Source organism: Eleutherodactylus coqui, chromosome 2 (genome assembly GCF_035609145.1).
Source record: "Eleutherodactylus coqui strain aEleCoq1 chromosome 2, aEleCoq1.hap1, whole genome shotgun sequence".
NCBI lineage: Eukaryota > Metazoa > Chordata > Amphibia > Anura > Eleutherodactylidae > Eleutherodactylus > Eleutherodactylus coqui.
Genome location: NC_089838.1, coordinates 176,789,860 through 176,810,024, shown reverse-complemented (window position 1 = coordinate 176,810,024; position 20,165 = coordinate 176,789,860). Strand labels below are relative to the sequence as shown.

At 40.8% G+C, this 20,165-nt stretch overlaps 1 protein-coding gene across 5 annotated transcripts in view; it reads left to right on the top strand.

The window, feature by feature from the left end:
• MAGI2 (membrane associated guanylate kinase, WW and PDZ domain containing 2) overlaps positions 1-20,165 on the top strand; it is a 955,112-nt gene that overhangs the window by 840,616 nt on the left and 94,331 nt on the right. For 4 of the 5 annotated variants that reach the window (XM_066592005.1, XM_066592003.1, XM_066592004.1 and 1 more), the window contains one exon: positions 11,059-11,150. In XM_066592005.1, coding sequence (XP_066448102.1) covers positions 11,059-11,150 — 92 coding nt within the window. Of the gene's footprint in view, positions 1-8,105; positions 8,148-11,058; positions 11,151-20,165 lie in introns of all 5 variants that reach the window. The other variant, XM_066592007.1, reaches the window with a different exon arrangement.

The following is a 20,165-nucleotide window of genomic DNA, read 5'->3' as shown; positions in this document are numbered from 1 at the left end:
AAATCCCTGCCTCCAGAAACACACGTGCCTTCAGCCAATCACAGCCAATGACAATGATGTCATTGAATGGCTGTGATTGGCTGAAGGCACGTGTGTTTCTGGAGGCGGGGATTTCAACCACTCATCCAGAAAGCAATGCTCTGCCTGGGACCAGGAGGGAGCGACAGCCTGCAGGAGCACCGCAGAACGCCCGGTGAAGTGAGTAATGATTTTTATTCTTTGCTCCGCTGTATTACCGGCGTATAACGTGACAGTTGGGGGGTCGTCTTATACGCCCCGTCGCCTTATACGCCGGTATATATTTTTATTGTAACACATTTCTGGATGAATTGCAGGGAAGGGTTTATATATTTAAGCCCTTCCCGACAATTCATCCTGCGATCGCCGGCAGCCCATTGCTTTCAGTGGAACCTGCTGTATTGCTGGCTCCATTGAATTCAATGGGCTAACATCGTTCTTCTCTGCCACAGCTGTTACAGCTGTGGTAGAGGAGAACGATCTTTATGCTGACAGTGCGGGGGGGGGGGGGCCCACTCTTGCCGCTATTGTGGCTTAATAGTGGGACCTGGGAACTTGAGATGCAACCCAACATGTAGCCCCTCGCCTGCCCTATCCGTTGCTGTGTCGTTCCCATCACTTTCTTGAATTGCCCCGATTTTCACAAACAAAAACCTTAGCGAGCATCGGCGATATACAAAAATGCTCGGGTCGCCCATTGACTTCAATGGGGTTCGTTACTCGAAACGAACCCTTGAGCATCGCAAAAAGTTCGTCCCGAGTAACGAGCACCCGAGCATTTTGGTGCTCGCTCATCTCTAGTGACTGCACATCTGCAGCACAGACTAGAATAAATCCGGTCAGGTATGCAGCGGTCACCGGCCGGGCATCGGCTCGGATTCTGCTGTGGGATTCCACATGCTGAGATCCGACCCGGCTGTGTACATTCGGCCTAACATAGATACACTGTGTTGTAAGAGATGTTCTATATAGACATTATGTTGATATTGAACACATCGTATGACACTAAAAACAGCGCAGTGTAGGTCCTGTAATTGGAGTACATACTTGTAGTCCAAAGTGAAAAATACAGAAAAATGGAGGTTAACTGAGTTAGACCTCATCCACATGGGCTTATAACTGCCAGATCCACATTGGCCGAGCCTAGAAGTTCTGCCATGGATTTTCGTGCAAATCCGTACACCGATTTAATCCAAATCAATGGGGATAATCTGTATGCAGCCAGCTAGAAGCGGTTTCACAGCCAAAAGTCGACATGTCAATAATTTTTTTTTCCAAGTTTCGAAATTTGCATGTGAAAAAAGTCCACGATGTATGAACTACAGCACAGATTCTCATAGCATTCAGTAGATCCTAAAATGGTGCACATGTTGGCACAAATCCGATCCAAAATTCTGCCATGTGAACAGACCTCTAGCCAATTGCATGTTGGCACTTTTATTTTGTATTTGTACTGTAAGTCTACAGCGTCTGACTGCCGTGCCGTAAGCTGGCATCTCTATTAAAGTCCCAATTCAGCAGCCATTGCAAACAACCTCAATAGACCAACCCTGGAGTTATATTAGCTGGATTGATCTTTCTGGCCAGTGTCTGCTATAATGAAGCTAAAATATAGAACCCAAAATGCAGGTTTGAATAAGTCCTAAGCAGGGGGCGTATCTAAAGGCTCATGGGCCTGGGTGAAATTAACTCCTTAATGCAGAGGCATAACTTGAAGCTCCTGGGCCCCAATACAAAACCTGTAACAGGACCCCCAACTATAATGCTTTGTTCATAGTACTGGGCTCCCTATATGGAGAAAAGAGGCCTTTTGGGTCCCCTAAGCCTTCTGGGCCTGGGTGCAACTGCATCCCCTATAGTTGTACCAGTGGTCCTAATCAATCCAATGGGCATATATAGTACTGCCTAAAGCAGAGCTGGTATGTACGGCCCAGCTACTGATTGGCTGCAGCATTCATGTGAATGTATGGCATGTTATTGAGACTTAGGATGGGGTCACTTGGGGCAGAATTCCTGCTTGGAAATTCTGCATGAATTCTTAAGCCTGAAACTAAGCAGCAAAGTGGACAAGATTTGCAAAAATCTCATCCACATGCTGCGGACTGTCTGCTGCATACAAGCCCTGCAGAAACTGACATGTGGTGTGGAGTTCAAATCTGCGACATGTCAATTGCCGTTCCACTGCAGACTCTCTTCTCTCTATGAAGAGAAATTCCCGCAGAGGAATACAGATGGACAAGCCGCTTCAAACCCATGCCAAATGGCACATGTTTTGAAGCAGCCTTTGTGCTGTGGAAATCTTGTGGAATTTCCATGCTGTACCGCTGCGGACATTCCACAAGATTTCCATCCTGTAAAAACCAAGCCTTAAAGCTGATTTAGACACAATCTTTTGATTGATTCTTGTTCTGTCTAAATGCAGGGACATTGTGCAGTTTTCGTGCACGAATCCATTGCTGAATTCTAGCTTTCTAGAATTGAGCGGTCAGCTATTATCAGGGGAGCAGGCTGGTATCAGCCAGCTGCACTGATAAGATTCTCTGTGCCTGTGTCCTGCTGTGAATTCACAGCAGGGCACAGGCTGTAAGCGCAGAGAACACTACAGCTGTTTGCTCATGCAAAGCAGTTTTATTGTTATGTTAGTGGCCGTGGCTGTTTCCCGCTCTGGCTGCATAGCTCTATAGTAGTTAATTAGCTACTATAAAGTATGCAAAGATGATCGCTCAAAACTGTCACTCAAACTATCATTTGAGTGAATTTTGGGCGATTATCTTTAAGTGTAAATGGGGTCTTAGTCTGCAGTATTTATTTACAACAATATGCAGAAGCTACAGAAGACAAACTGCAGTTTTTAACTAAACTCTATTACAAAAATGATTGTCAGCCCAAAATAAATGCATTTAAGTGGTTTGATAGACATTGAGGGAAACTTATGAATCTGTGTAAAATAAAAATTGTCACCGCTCAGATTTTATTCCGTATAGTACTCTTAAAAACTGAAAGGTGCTATTAGTTGCTTTAGGCGACAAAAACCTTTTTTTTTCTTTTAGACTGTTTTCAGAAATCTGCTTCATAATCTTTGTCCACACCAATTGTCATAAGGAACCATACAAAAATTAAAAAGTTACTGAAGAATGCTTGGATTTCCTAATGAGAGAATTGCCCTGGATAATTGTGTTTAAACTCTGTGAGGAGAAGGTGTGGTGTTTCATACAGATGTATCACAAGCTAACTCAACATTTAACTCCTTATGATGGCATAACTCCATTTACAGCAGTGTAATGCATTGTAGTTATCCTAATGTTCCAGTCTTGTTAATGGTTTCTCCATCTGTATGCCACTCTTTATATGATCCCTGCTAAATTAACATGTGCCTAATGTATGAAGAGACACATACTTCTAAACACATTAAGTGCACTGGCGTAGCTATAGGGGATGCAGGGGATGAGGTTGCACCCGGGCCCAGGAGCTTAGGGGGCCCATAAGGCCTCTCCTCTCCATACAGGGAGCCCAGTACTATGAATAAAGCATTACGGTTGGGGGCCTTGTTACAGATTTTGCATTGGGGCCCAGGAGCTTCAAGTTACACCTCTGATTAAGTGTATCTTTGGCTGTCCACACCTAAAAAAATAAAACATCATGCCAGCTGTGAGCTGGTATACGATTCCACTATAATTTTTGCCAATATCTGGCATAAATTCTGGTACATCTGATGGATAATGGGAGATTATACCACCTATGCTGAGCCTCGGCTCCTTTTCCAACAATTTTTATCAAAGTTTCTAGAAAAGGTAAGAGTCATACATTTTTGCACACTTTTTGGGGTTTGCAGAGATCTTGCAACTATTGAGTAGTTGAAACACAAAGTATATCAAAAGATCTATCTTTGCATCAAATTGCAAAGCAAAAAATTCCCAAACCTGTACCTTTGCCAAAGTATTAAATGACTAATTTAAATATCTATGGTATATGTAACAACAGAATTAAAAGAAATCGTTAGTCTGTACAATTAAATAGAATTCATGTTCCATATTTTTAGTCACAATGGATTTGGGGTCCCAAATCTAATTAAATATTTCTACACATAATAGCTTTGTCTAATAGTTTTAAAGCTTACCACTAGGAGATGAAATCTGAAAAGTGGACTGCCAAGAATTATATAGTAGCTACAATTAGTTTTTCTTTTATCTTTAAGTTTACTATACTTGTATTTTTTTGCGGTTTGTCTTTACTCTTTAACTATATGTTCACTTCCAAACATAAAAGGAATTGCTATGTAGAACCCCAAATACAAAAAAGTTGGGACGCTGTATAAAAAAAAATAAATAAATGAAAAGAAAATTAGAGTGCAATGATTTGGAAATCTCATCTTAACCATAGAACAATTAGCATAGAACTAAGATAAAACATCGAACAATTATTAGAAGGTGAAAGTAAGACATTTTGTTATTTCAGTTAAAAAATGTACTCCTTTATAAATTGATGGCAGCAAAATGTCTCAAAAATGTTGGGACAGGGCCGTGTTTATCATTGCGTAGCATCCTCTGTTCTTTTTACAATAGTCTATAAATGTCTGGCAAGTGTGGAGACCGCTTGCTGGAGTTTGGGGAGAGAAATGTTGTCCCATTCTTGTCTGATGTGGGATTCTAGCTGCTCAACAGTTCTGGGTTTTCTTGGCCGGGTTTTTTGTTTTATAATGCGCCAAATGTTTTCAAGTAGTGAAAGGCCTGGACTACAGGCAGCCAGTTCAGCAACCGGTCTCCCCTTCTGTGAAGCTATGCGGTTGTGATGGATGCAGTATGTGGTTTAGCATTGTCTTGCTGAAATATGTAAGGTCTTTTCTGAAAGAGACATTGGATGGGAACATATGTTCTAAAACCTCTATATACTGCTCCGCATAGATTTCTTTAAAGATGTGCAAGCTGCTCATTCCATTAGCACTAATGCAAACCCATACCATCAGAGATGCAGGCTTTTGAACTGTGCGCTGATAACAAGCTGGATGGTCCGTTTTCTTCTGAGCCCACAGGACATGGCGCCCTTGGTTTCCAAAAGGAATTTCAAAATATGATTCATCTGACCACAGAACAGTCTTCCATTTTGCCTCAGTCCATTTTAAATGAACTTTGGCTCAGAGAAAACACCAGCGTTTCTGGATTGTGTTGATATAAGGCTGCTTCTTTGCATGATGCAGCTATGACTTGCATTTGTGGGTTGCAGAGTGAACTATGTTTACTGACCAATGATTTCTAGAAGCAGTCCCGAGTCCACGCAGGGATTTGCATTACAGAGGCATGTCTGTTTTTAATACAAAAATGAAAAAAGTTTAGTACCGTGTTAGCCAGTAGAGCAAAGTGTGATTGTTCTCAGTAAGAGAAACCAAGTTATCTTGTAGATATGATACCTTTGATAACATATGTAAGTTATTATACTTAAAGCCAATTTTAAGTCCCAATGTCACAGAAGAATTTTGGAATATAAGTTTATAACCATCATTGATAGTATCAGAAATGGAATGAATCTCAGAGGGGGATTTTACATCAGTGGAGATTATGAAATATGAGAAACCCAGAGCATTCCTGGTCACTGGACTAATTAAGCATTTACTGTTCTGTTCATCCCTTTCTAAAAGCTATTAATCACAACATGTCTGTGCCCTCCTATCCTGTTCTGAAATTCGGTTCAAATACAAATTAAGCACACCATGTTTGTGCCCACCCATGCGATCATGTGTATATGTTCATATAAATACGTCTTTATGCCTGCGGAAGATCCCTGAGTAGGATCAAAGACTTGCTATAACATCATGTCTTTTCGTTAGCCATTAAAAGGTATCATATCTACAAGATTACTTGGTTTCTCTTACCGAGAACAATCACACTTTTTTTTTTAATACTGTGAAGCCTGGGGGCCCGTAGATCTCAATCATCTAATATTGATAGTCTTCCTTTTTCCTTGTGCACATGAATTTCTTCTTTTGATATTATATACTATAAATGGTGAGATGTTCAAAGTCTTCACAATTTTACGCTGAGGAACGCAGTATTTCACAGATTGGTGAACCTCTGACCATCTTTACTTCTAAGAGACTCTGCCTCTATAACATGCACTTTTTATACACAGTCATGTAACTTAGTAGAAAATTAACCCTCCAGCTGTTCTTCATTAGTACCACTTTCTTTTCCAACCTTTTGTTAACCTTGTCCTAGCTTTTGTGAGATGTGTTGCTGCCGTCAATTTCTAATTGAATTATTTTCTTTTACTGAAATGGAAAAATGTCTTCTGGTGTGTTCAATGTTCTAGTGTGAATAAAATATGGTTATATGAGACTTCCAAATCATTGCATCCTTTTTTTTTTTACATTTCTTTACATTTTACACAGTGTCCGGGAATTGAGGTTGTAAAAGACAGTAATCTTCTAAGAGGTTCCAGTGAAACATCGTAGAATATAAATTCATGCTTGAAAATGTACAAATTATCTGATTGTTTTCACAGTTAAAACTAGAGATTCTTAAACCGACATTAGTGAGTAAGGGAGTAAGTGTAGACCTCTCCATGCCCTAATATAATCAAACTACCCCACCACATAAGTAGAAATGATTTGATAATAGAAGACACTCTTGCTTTTTGTCTAGTTGCCAGTAGACCTAATCCTCTGTAGTACAAAAGAGAGAATTCAAGCTACTCATAGACTGACTGGGCAGCTTAATTTCCCTGCCACTGGGATAGCCTCATGCAACGTTTAGACTACATTGCAGGTTTCGGTCCTGGGGTTCCTTTTGGACTCCTTAAAACGGCATCATGATAAGAACCCTCGACAGAACTACAGGCTTTAATGTGTCAAATGTGGACCTCTAAGGTCTCTGTTTAAGCAGATTTCTATTCCTTTTGAGTACTTTTGCCAAACAGAATAGCAAATTATGTTAACCATACATTTATTTAGCCTGGAAAAAAACTATTATGTGTCCTTTTGTAAAAAAAAAAAAAAAATTCTTTGGAGCCCTACTTTCTTATTTATTGATTCTAGTGCTGTCTTTTGATCAGATGGCTGCTTGGTATTGATTATCAGCGTAATATGCTGCTCCCCCACACATAACTTACTCTACTAAGAGCCATCTTGCCAAACTCTTGGCACCCATTTTTCTTGCTTTGTAAACCCGACCTAATACCCTATGTACAAACCAAATGATTTTTTATTCAAGAACAAAAACAGTCCAGTATTATGCTTTAAAAATGCAGTTACACTATTTCAAGATAAAACTTTGAATGTGGTTGCTCTTTGGTTAAAGGGAATTTCTGGGATTACAACTAGAGATGAGCGAACGTACTCGTTTAGGGCAATTACTCGAACGAGCATCACTTTTTTCTAGTAACTGCCTAATCGGGCAAAAAGATTCGGGGGGCGCCGGGGGTGAGAAGGGGGTTGCGCGGGAGAGTGGGGGCGGGGGGGAGAGAGCGAGCTTCCCCCCCCCCCCCCCCCCCCTGTTCCCCACTGCTACCCCCTGCTCCACCCCGCCGCCCCCCAAAGCTTTTCGCCCAAGTAGGCAGTCACTCGAAAAAAGCGATGCTCGATTGCGAAATCGCCCTAAACGAGTACGTTCGCTCATCTCTAATTACAACCCATTCTTACCTGTGATATGCTCCAGTGTGTTTCCAGCCAATCGCGTGCCTCAGCGATTACATGCTGTACATGAGGTCTTTAAATGTATTCAGCTACTCTCCTTTTCTCCTCATCTTTCTTTAGTACAATCCTCTAACATTTGCAGTTTTAATTATATTCATGTTAATAATAAGCATCTATTTTTTGACTTAATAGCTTTAATTTGTGTATTTTTCATAAGAGGTGGATTTCTTCGACCAGTTAACAAAGTATAACTAGTAACCTTTTAGATATAAGTGCTTGTAAGTTCTGTTGGACACATTTTAATATCATGCAATATTTGAACCTGCTTTCATATTTACAGGGACTATGTTTCCTCTATTAGTGATATACCATTTACATGTACAAATGATACACAACTGAATAAGTTGCTTTGCAGTTAGTTTTACAGCATTTTCTTATGAAAATTCCTCATCTTCCTATTCAGAGCAAGTGCCACCCAGAGCTGGTTTCAGATCGGATCCTGCTGGCAAGTATTCCATAACACTCATTGTCCCGTGCAATTTGTGTCCATCATTTAGTGTCCTTGTGTAAATATATGTATACTGTAACCATTGGTCTGGATATAATAAAGCGTGTCAATGTCTCATTTTGTCTCGATTAATATCATGTCACTGTAAACCTGCCGGACCTCTCCTCATCCTAAAATTACACTAATCTGTATCATCTGGGTAGGGGTAGTCTACAGGGGTTGAGGAAATTCAAAAGGGGTATTAAAGGTACAGCAAAAAAAGTTATTCATTGTGTAATGAAGTGTTGTATAATTTTCCTTTTATACTTTTCTGCATCACTTGTTAATTGACAGCAAGAAGTAATCTTGAAAACATTGAATAGGACCTTTAATTGTTTACTTCCAGGGGATTTAAATCTGTCCTGGTCATGTGATGGACACAGGGGCCATGGCTCATTATAATACACAGCTCTGATAACAGTAGTGTAATGAGCCGTGCACCTGTGTGTCTATCACATGATTAGGGCAGACTTTTATTCTCTGCAAGTAAACGATACACCTCCTGCTTAATGTCTGCAAGCAGAGATCTTACATTGTATAATAAAATTATACAATTTTGTACTTTGTTTATCAATTTCTCAATGAATGGCCTATTTGCTGAACCTTATTAATCACTTTCTGAAGCCCTCTGGGTTCTCTTTATCTGACTTTTCAGTTTTTCAGAGAATGGAGTTTTTCTTCCAGCCATGTGGCTTTAATGACACGTTCACAGGTAGTTGATTTGCTATTGATTTCAGTTCAGATCTGCAGCAGATTTCAATTACTTTGAATTTTATTGCAAGCGTGAAATCAGCAGATCTGCACCCAAATCTGTGTCAAAATCCGCTCCAAACCAGCAACATGTGAAGACATTCTAAAAATGATTTCTTGTACTTGGTAACATAATTGATCAGGTGGAAAATAGATACAGGTCCATTGTAATAATCCTACCTTGCTGATCCTGAGAAAAGCAAAAAAAAAAAACCATGAGATAGATTCCAATTGCACCAAATTAGGAGAAAAATTCTTTCCTGATTCCAAATATGACAATTAGGTTAAACCCCCGGATCAACCTGCCTTCTCCAGAAATCTAATTCACATAGCTTGCAATCTTATTTACAAGAATGGCATCCAATCTGACACTTCATATTCTATAGAGAAAACCTCTCCGCAGTCATCTCATTATCATCACAGGCAGGTTTACAATGTAAGGTGACACCTACATATAGATAACATCAGACCAACTATTCACAATAGGTGATGTTACAGCTTACCTTCTCCCCTCCCTGCACAATGGCTTCTGCACATGTAGTCCAACAACACTCCCATGGAAATCAAGGGCTTTGCTCCTGTCCATTATGTTAATGGCCCATGAGAACTGCATGTACAGACAGTAGAATAAAAAAAAATACAAGCAGAAAATAAAAACAGATTGGAATAGGTTTTAATCAGTTTGAAAAAAAACAAAGGTAATACATTTCCAGTAATCTAGTTCGAGGTGGTTTCGGCATTAGTATACATAGACTTTATGTATTTCCGCATATCTATTCCTCTTTTTCCTACTAGCTGCTCTTACCACTCCTTGCATTCCACTCCCAGTTTCATTACTTAACCCCAGGTTAATATCTATACTATCTTCTACTATACTGTAATGCCCCCTCCCCTACCCCTTCTCCAGTCAATAGTTTAAAGACTCCTCTAAACTAGCCATCTACTCCCAATGTACAACTGCACCCTCCCGAATCAGGTGTAGCCTATCCTTACCGTAGAGCCTGTAGCCAATGAGATGTTGGTCCAGTCCAGAAAATTCCTTGGGCCACTTGTTTACCTCCCTAATTTCTTAATATCTAATCAAATGTCTTGTAAACCATTAAACTGACACCGAATGCTGAGAAGTTGAGGTTTGTCATTTGATACCACTCATATTAAATGCAGAAATATTCATTGGTTTAAAATAATTTGAGTTATATTTGCTTGGCTTTGAACATTAAGAACCCTTCAGCAAATATTTTTAGATTTCAGCTCTAGCCAAATCCTTATTCTGTTTTCCTAACCTAGTGGCTATTCAATATTTGAGCCGTGCTTTCATCGCCATATTCTACTACCAACACATAGCATGGCAGGAATAGCTCTCTGTCACATAGTTAATGATTGAGGCAAAAAGTCCTGTGATATTGGAAAGAATGAATATACCTGTCAGTGACAGTGAATACATGCTTGAGATAGTGTGACAGAGCATCAAGCAATAGGGCACATGTCATCTCCCAACAGTACTAAATATATCATTGTTACTGATGTACAGTAAGTGCATAAATTATGTCAAATCTAAAACGCCATGCAGCAGATGTGAGAGTTGTCATCCTGCTGCAGGTGCTGAGACCATAGACGTACATGTCTGCCATGAGCAAATGATATAAAGACACATTCAATCCTAGAGATGAGTTCTGCTATCCTGTAGCAAGTCACTGACCACACGGTGCAGCTTATCTCCCAGCCAGTAAAACTCCCCACCAGAGTATTTATGGTGTTGCTTTATATCTTTTACATTGAACGTCCCCCTCTACCTCTACCAGTGTGAAGAAATCATACTTATTGTGTAATGCCTCTTTTATGTATTCCTGGCAGTGAATATTTCCGTTAACTTGAGACTAACTTTCCCTTTGTACCATGTAATTCATTTAATACGGTAAATAACATTATCTCTCTCAGTTTAGCATGGTCCTTCAGTGTTTGCCTTTCATTTATGTTGTGATCCATGTCGAATGAATAATATCCATGAACCACTCATCATTAATACACAACAATGCTTCTGTCTGATTACTGTGTATTTAGTGCTGGCTCCATCTGCAGCCAAGTTATTATTAATAATAATTTATTTATGTACCAACAGGGCCGGATTATAAGGAATTGGATGTTCACCTTCGACGGCAAGAGTCGGGCTTTGGCTTTAGGATACTTGGGGGAGATGAACCTGGGCAGCCTGTAAGTTGTTTTTTTTTCACACTTGACTGTACACAATCTGCTCTGCGTTGGGGGCTGAAAGTTCTTCTTTACAAAGAGCTGTGGTTGTGGTCACTTGCTAGGGCCAGGCATACATGTAGACTTGCTGCATGACTCTTGTACAACTGCTGCAACAGTTGTATGGAGAAAGGTGTTTTTATCACCCAATGTCTTTCTGAATTTTCTTCTACATATGCAGTATTTTATTGTGCGATCGTTGCATGTAGATGCAACTGTTAAGTGTTTCCTGTTCTACTCTAGAGAACAAAGGCCATGGTTGCATATATTAGAGATAATAGCTCTGCCACCAATATTGTGTTCCATATGTTGAAATCTGTACCCTCCTTTGCCAGTTTTGCTGTGTTTGGTGTTTACAGAATTGTTGTCTCCCCTTTCATAGATTACCTCTGCTTCCTGTGCTTGGGTAGGAGTAGGTTTGATTTCTGCAGGTAAAGTTATAGAAAAAGTTTCAGTTTGCAGCAACTCAGGGCTGCATCATCAGTGTAACAGCTGAAAAACTAGATTAAGTTATAGGAAACAAACTGTTAAAAGGAAGTTGCTATATTTTCCTAGAGAAAGCTGAGACGTTTTTGGAGCTGCTATGAACATGTTCACTTAAAGGGGTTGTCCCGCGCCGAAACGGGTTGTTTTTTTTCAATAGCCCCCGCCGTTCGGCGCGAGACAAACCCGATGCAGGCATAAAAAAACCAAACCGTCCAGTACTTACCCGAATCCCCGCGCTCCGGCGACTTCTGACTTACCTTGTGAAGATGGCCGCCGGGATCTTCACCCTCGGTGGACCGCAGGTCTTCTGTGCGGTCCATTGCCGATTCCAGCCTCCTGATTGGCTGGAATCGGCACACGTGACGGGGCGGAGCTACGAGGAGCCGCTCTCCGGCACGAGCGGCCCCATTCAGAAGGGAGAAGACCGGACTGCGCAAGCGCGTCTAATCGGGCGATTAGACGCTGAAGATTAGACGGCACCATGGAGACGGGGACGCTAGCAACGGAACAGGTAAGTGAATAACTTCTGTATGGCTCATATTTAATGCACGATGTATATTACAAAGTGCATTAATATGGCCATACAGAAGTGTATATCCCCACTTTGTTTGGCGGGACAACCCCTTTAAGCAATTTTTTAGTCATGTCCATTTCAAAGTTCCATTCATCTGAATGGGTTTGGAGAAAAATCACTTGCACAGGCTACAGAAACAATCTCATTTAGGGCTTAAACACATGGGCGCATGCACAAATACACTCGTAGCTATAGAGCGTATTTGCGCATGAACCAGTAACATAGTAGGCCAGTAACATTGGCTGGAATCGGCACGTGACGGGACGGAGCTACGCGATGACGCGTACAAGGGGGCGGAGCCAGAACGCCGCTGCTGCCGGACCGAGCCGAAGGGAAAAGACCCATCTGCGCAAGCGCGTCTAATCGGGCGATTAGACGCTGAAATTAGACGGCACCATGGCGACGGGGACGCCAGCAACGGAGCAGGTAAGTGAATAACTTCTGTATGGCTCATATTTAATGCACGATGTATATTACAAAGTGCATTAATATGGCCATACAGAAGTGCATAACCCCACTTGCTATCGCGAGACAACCCCTTTAAGCAACATGTATAACTCTAGATGTAACTTAAGGCTCTTGGAACCTAAATCTCTAACAGCCCCCTAATTCCACCTACCATGAGACATTTATAATACTAGGTGTGGCTCCTATGTGCATTTAAATCATGACTTTTAGGTGACTTTTGCCAAACAAATGCAGTAGAGAAGGGGAAAGACGTTATAAACACACATTCACTGGCCGATTGAAATATTACCAGTAGTGAACTGCGTGGGTAAAGATCATTAACCAAGAATATCTATCCATATATAAAGGCAAATCCCTCACTCACTCACTTGCCCCTAATTCTCTAACTTCCCGGTGTCGTACAAACATAAAATTTGGCACGAGCATTCTTTAGGTTCTAAATAGGAAAAGTAAAGGAGTCACAACTTGATTATTCAATGCTAAGTGCAAAAGTAAGTGCACCCCTATGTAATGTAGCTAATCTAATTCTCTAACTTCCCTGTGTCATATAAACTTGAAATTTGGCATGAGCACTCTTTTTAGGACATAAATAGGAACAATAAAGGGGTCACAACTTGATTATTCAATGCTAAGTGCAAAAGTAAGTGCACCCATATGTAATGTACCTAATCTGATTCTCTACCTTCCCGAGGTTCTACAAACTTGAAATTTGGCACGACCATTCTTTAGGTCCTAAATAGGAAATGTAAAGGGGTCACAATTTGACTATTCAATGCTAAGTAAAAAAGTAATTAAGCCAAATCTAAAGGCCCATCTAGACACAGCCGAGCGCTCGGAGTGGAGGATGCAGAAGACATGCGGGGTGCCCTCGCTTGTCTTCTGCATCCAGCTGTTCTCTGCTCCAAGCACCAGGCTGTTATACAGCTGAGCGCTCGCAGCAGAGGATGCAGAAGACAAGCAGAGTGTCCCCGCTTGCCTTCTGCATCCAGCTGTTTTCTGCACAGAGCGCTCGGCTGTATAACAGCCGGGCTTTCAGTGCAGAGGATGCAGAAGACAAGCAGGTTGTCCTCTGATTGTCTTCTGCATCCAGATGTTTTCTGCATGGAGCACCCAGCTGTTATGCCAGGTATGGAGAACAGAGCTGGACCGCTGTGTTCTTCATACCCAGCTGTCATCAGGGAGCGGGATACAGCTGAAACAATAGTATCAGCTGTATCCCGCTGTGAATCCCTGATGAGACTAATCATTGTCAAGACGGCTTTTGAGTGATAATCATTGTGTCTAAATGGGCCTTAATTCTCTAACTTCCCGGTGTTGTACAAAGTTGAAATTTGGCACGAGCATTCTTTAGGTCCTATATAGAAAAAGTAAAGGGGTCACAACTTGATTATTCAATGCTAAATGCAAAAGTAAGTGACACCCTATGTTATGTACCTAATCTGATTCTCTACCGTCCCGATGTCGTACAAACTTGAAATTTCGGCATGACCATTCTTTAGATCCTAAATAGTCAAATTGTGACCCCTTTACTTTTCCTATTCAATGCTAAGTGCAAAAGTAATTGACCTAATCTAATTCTTTACCTTCCCGGTGTCGTACAAATATGAAATTTGTCACCAGTATTCTTTAGGTCCTAAATAGTAAAAGGGTCGCAACTAGACTATTCAATTCTAAGTGCAAAAGTAAGTGACCCCTATGTAATGTATTTAATAACATACATCTGAACCGCACAAACATGAAATTAGCCACGACCATTCTTTACGTACAAATAGGAGAAGTAAAGGAGTTGAAACTTCAATATTCAATTCTAAGCATGAAAAACTGAAAACCCACAATACATGATATAGTTCTTTTCTCAAAAATCATAAAGCTTAGAGAAATGATTTGTATACTGAGGAGAATCTACCTCACCTCCTTTGTGTGTATATTGAGGAGAATCTAACACTCCTCTGTGTATATACTGAGGAGAATCTAACTGACCTCTGTGTGCATATACTGAGGAGAATCTACCTCATCCCTGTGTGTATATACTGAGAAGAATATAACTGACCTCTGTGTGTATATACTAAGGATAATATAACTGATCTCTGTGTGTATATGATGAGAACAATCTAACTGACTTCTATGTGTATATACTGAAAGACTGTAAAATACATTTAAAAAGTGGCCATGGACTGCAGGGATGCAGCATGCCTTTAAGGCTAAGACGGGGCTTCAACCTCAAGTCTGGAGGTCAATTTGAATTAAAATGGACGTTACCTTTAAGGGTAAAAAGTGAGGAGAGTCGAAGGGGGGTACATTCTGCAGAGGGACATCAGTACATGCAGTCTGAGGAGAATCTAACGCTCCTCTATGAGTATAAATATTGTATACCTTGGTTCCTCTGAAGTAACCACGACTTTTCAGTGCGAACAGGTAAACGCCTGCACCAAATTAACTTAGGCGAAGCCTCGTAGATCAGCCAGTCAAATTATATGCTTGATAGGCACCAATACGTTCATTATCTACTTGCAATTCCCTAGATTATGATTACAATATATAAAGCTGGCACCATGGTATAATGGGTTTCAGCTTGCGAACAGCTAAATGCTTTCCATTAAATTTACCTGCTTAAAACCTTAAGCCTGTGTTACACGAGCATATGTGTATTTATGCCACATTTTTGTGCACGGAGCACTGTGTATTTGCCTGCACAACAGCAGTTTTTGCTCATGCAAAAAAATATACACCGATGCTCTCAGCCAATAAAATGGCCAATTAGTATAATGAGTTCAAGATGTGTTCTTTTCCTGCACAAATACGCAGGAAAAAAGAGCATGTTGCGGTTTTTTTCCCAGCAATGTAATTGTGCATAAAAAAATGCGTTTATGAAAGAACTAGAGATGAGCGAGCGTACTCGGAAAAGCACTACTCGCTCGAGTAATTTGCTTTATCCGAGTATCGCTGTGCTCGTCCCTGAAGATTCGGGTGCCGCTGCGGCTGACAGGTGAGTCGCAGCGGTGAGCAGGGGAGAGCGGGCGGGAGAGAGGGAGAGAAAGATCTCCCCTCCGTTCCTCCCCGCTCTCCCCTGCAGCTCCCCACTCCGTGCCGGCACCCGAATCTTCAGGGACGAGCACAGCGATACTCGGATAAAGCAAATTACTCGAGCGAGTAGTGCTTTTCCGAGTACGCTCGCTCATCTCTAGAAAGAACCCATTGAAATGAATGGGTTACATTTTCTACATATTGAGCGCAAAATTTTTTATGCGCAAATATGCTAATGTGACAAAGGCCTTGAGAGTAAAATTCGTGTTACTTGCATTTCTAGAGACTTATTTTCCACCTTGCAGTCCACCTGCCTCAGTTTATTCTTCAGGCAACAGCATGTCCGCTCATCTAGACAACTCTTTCACTACTAGATTGGTAACAGGAAATGCTAGAACAATGCACTGCCACCCCATCATACACATATCTACCTAGATACCTCCTGCTCAGTCTACATGAAGCAGAAGATTGCATAGATTGTGCTACTTCAGGACATTAAACTGTAATCTCAAGAACAAAAAATGTAAAGACAAGAAGAACTGTGAGTTATGTTCCATCTGTGCACTGCAGGGAAAAGATGGGAAGACCTTGGGTAGTAAATGGAGATGTTAAGCTTTGGGTCTACAAAGGAACTGCACCGACTTAATAATATGTAGTTGGAAATTATAGCAATAAAATTCTAAATACTACCTAAAATGTTAAACAATCAGCAATGCCGTTAAATATAATGAAAACACATTAATTTAGCATTTTACTGCACATCAATAGCCCCGCAGCTTTATCTCCATGACAGTCAGAAGTGTGTAAATGTGTGCAGTGCAGTGGGCATAAATGTTTTCTGAAGTACCTTAAAGGCTCAATACAATTTGAGGCATCATTATTCCTTATGCTCCCTCTAATATATGCACTGATACATTCAGCTTGGCAGACTTTCCTTTGAAGGGATAAGCTTAAAGAGTATGAATTTGAGGAGTGAGGATTAAAAAGACCTATTCTGGAGTTTTATCTCTGAAATGAAAGTCCATTGGATATATGATCTACACAGAGCTCTTATTGTTGAATGCATTTTGGTTCTACAGATTTCTGTTCATTAGAACCAAATGGCTTATACCAAAGACAGCGTGATTGGAGCTGTATTACAGCACTTGTACCAAAGAAATGAATATTGTATTTTAAACTATATTTGCAGTAACATTACATTTTCAAGAACAGCTTGTTGAGATGTGCACCCTTCATCAGGTTTAGCAATACCGATTCACATGCATTAGTGAAAATGTATAATCACGTTTTATCTAATCATAATAGATCACCTACAGAAGGCCATAAAACTAGTGAGGCCTTGGGTATGCTGATCCATGATGATCGGTAATGGCACAGAGGTGCTAATGTTCATACACGAATCTGATATAAAAATAATGAATACTAATTATTAAGTATTATAGAATTGCATGTTTTATGGACTCAAAAACATTTTTTCATTGTCATTTATGAAAAATGTTTGCATTGTTTGACTTTTGCTGCTTGCACATATAGTGTCAGTTCTGTCAGGCAGGCACTCTGGCAGATCAGTCTCCAGCCCCTCCTGTCTTTTACTGAACTAGATTGACCTGATGTTCACTACGCGAACATAAAATGTTTGGAAAAGTGGTTATTGTGAATCACACCCCCCTCTCTCTTTCCATGCTGCTTCTGTTCTCCTCCCTATCTCTCTCTTCCTCTTCCTCCCCATCTCTCCATGCTGCTTCTCTCTCCCCATCTCTCCATGCTGCTTCTCTCTCCCCATCTCTCCATGCTGCTTCTCTCTCCCCATCTCTCCATGCTGCTTCTCTCTCCCCATGTATATTTCACGGGGGATTTTCTCTCTCACCGACGCTTCTGTCTCTCTCTGGCGCTTCAGCCAGCAGCAACGTTTATAGTCATGCAACGGTCAGGGGGAGAGATGTCGCTTAGCAACAATTATACAGCCCTCTCAGCTCCTGGCTGTGCTCCGGTCCGGAGATAAGACAGGGGCGTGGTGTGGTGTGTATGTGTGCGCGCGCGCGTCACTTCTTTCATAGCAGTGCTCCAGCCAGCAGGGACGTTCATAGTCTCCCTAGAGAGATACATCATGAGACTATGAACGTCACTTAGCAACACTTGAATCTTCCTAACATTGGGCTCGACGGGTCACTGAATGTACCCGCCTCAAATTTTGGGATTTTATGGCTGTGGTCAGCATCTAAGGAATTGAATGACCCCAAAATCGCCCTCCTAGGGTGAGGCAAACTGGTCAAAGTGTGGTGCAAGAAAAAGCATGTAAGCTTATTCATATTGGATGTGAATGTGATAAAATTAGTGCGATAAAATCAATCACAATTTAGCATAAATGAGTGTTCAGGAGAGGTTAGAGACCAAGTCGTCAGATAGGATTGACGCTGAATGGCATCTAGCTACTTTTTATGTACTGTAGCCAGAAGCTTAACTGTGTTTTTAAATTTTTATCTCACAATTTGTGCAATTCAATAAAAACAAAGATCCCAACGAGTCCATAGCCTTTAAATTCACTGGGGAAGATTTACTATTAAAATCCCAAGTTTTCTGGCACAAATTACGTCACAATTCCTATATGTGTTTTGACATTTTCGGACTAGTCTAAAAAAGGGAATGACCTAAACTGTGCCAAAACTTTCTCCAAATAGTGGTAAATTGTTCCCAAATTTTGTTGCTTTTTTTTTTTTTGCGTACACTAAGCCGTCTAGTGGGTGGTATGAAGTTAGATTAGATTTCCCATGTAGCTGTGATACATCTGGCATATTTTAAGACCTCCTAGTCTAAGTTTGCTCTGTCTAACTTTTAGATTGTATTAGTAAAGTGTACTTCATTATCTTTACTACCAAATAAAGTTACCATCTTCACCTTAAAGTTCCCACAAGTTTAGAATAATTAGTGGCTGTTTTTGTGTTGTGTGAAACACCATTACTAAAGGTGCAGCAGAATACAAGAAAACATAGGCAGAGCGTGGCCAGTAGACAAACTGAATGGAAGCGACTCTGGTCAGCTCCACCATCAGCATCTAACACATGAATGTGTCTCTATCCAAGCTGTTTTTGGACTGCCACAGATTCTTAAACTGCTGCTGGCCACTTAGCCTCATCATAGGCTGACATTGCCTGCTTTGCAGAGATCATTGCTTAGCAGTCATCTCATTATAGTCACAGGCAGGATTACAATGAAAGTTAGCATCAACATTATAATATTAGAGACAGATAACACAGGATCCACTATTGACAATAGGTGATAGACACGGCTTACCACCTCCTCCGACCTGTACACTGTGACAGCTGCACAAGTCACAGTGCAAGTTCCAAAAACACTCCCATGAAAGTCAATAAGACTTTGACAGTTTCCGTATGTCTGTATGTCTAGTGTAAACAAATCTCTGAAATGCTGTCCACAGTGCAAAGTGGTAGGTTAGGCAAGATGGCTGTCCTCATAATCATGTAAATAAAATTAAAAAATGCACAATTAGAAAGTATAAACAGATGAAAAAAATGTTTCTGTATAGGATTTGAATTAGCAAAATGAAGTGTAGATGATAGCTGATATAGATTTTCCCCTTTAACCCTTCATACCTTGTTATCTTGAGTTTGTCATTGCTTCTTTGCCTGAACAGGATGTCCAGTTTAGAAATTCTCTCTTGAGATCATTGTGTAGTATTTATGCTACACTTAGTGCTACATCTAAAAAGACACAGGTCCATGAGGTTCACATGTATTACTTCAAAATATACCATGAAAATAGCAATGTCCTATTTTACTATCAAATCTGTAGATTTTCTTGATGCGCATTTGAATATTATTGATTGTGATTAATAATAGTAGGCACTATACAGCTAGCATTTTATTGGTAAGAACCACAATAGTATTTGTATTCTTGCATCAGTACACTAAGCAGATAATATATTTAAGTCAGGGCCTTGACATGTGAAATGGCAATGAGCATTATGACTGCCTATACCCATTTCTGTCTATATTACATTACTTAGAATCTGGTATGTCACTTCTTATAGAGGATTTGTCATGTCCTCGAGTCAGCAGGGCTGACTGCATAGCATAGCAGTGGCAGCTCCACTGACATCACCCATCGACAGTGAGCAGAGGAGACCACCCGCTTAATAGTTTCACAACATCAGATCCCATTAATGAAACTAATGGAAGTCACTGTAGGAGAACTGGAGGAGTACAAAAGAAAAGCTGCACTAGAGGCAGTGGGCCATGTCTGCAAAGCTATGCAGCTAGCCCCGGTGACCCAAAGATATAACAAGTATTCTTAAAAGGGGTGTCCCCATTTCCGTTTTTCAGGACCGAGGTGAGAAGAACTAGGCCCTCTGTTTCTGATCACCTGTCGGAAATACCAGAGCATTTCAGCCCACTGCCATTTCTATAGCT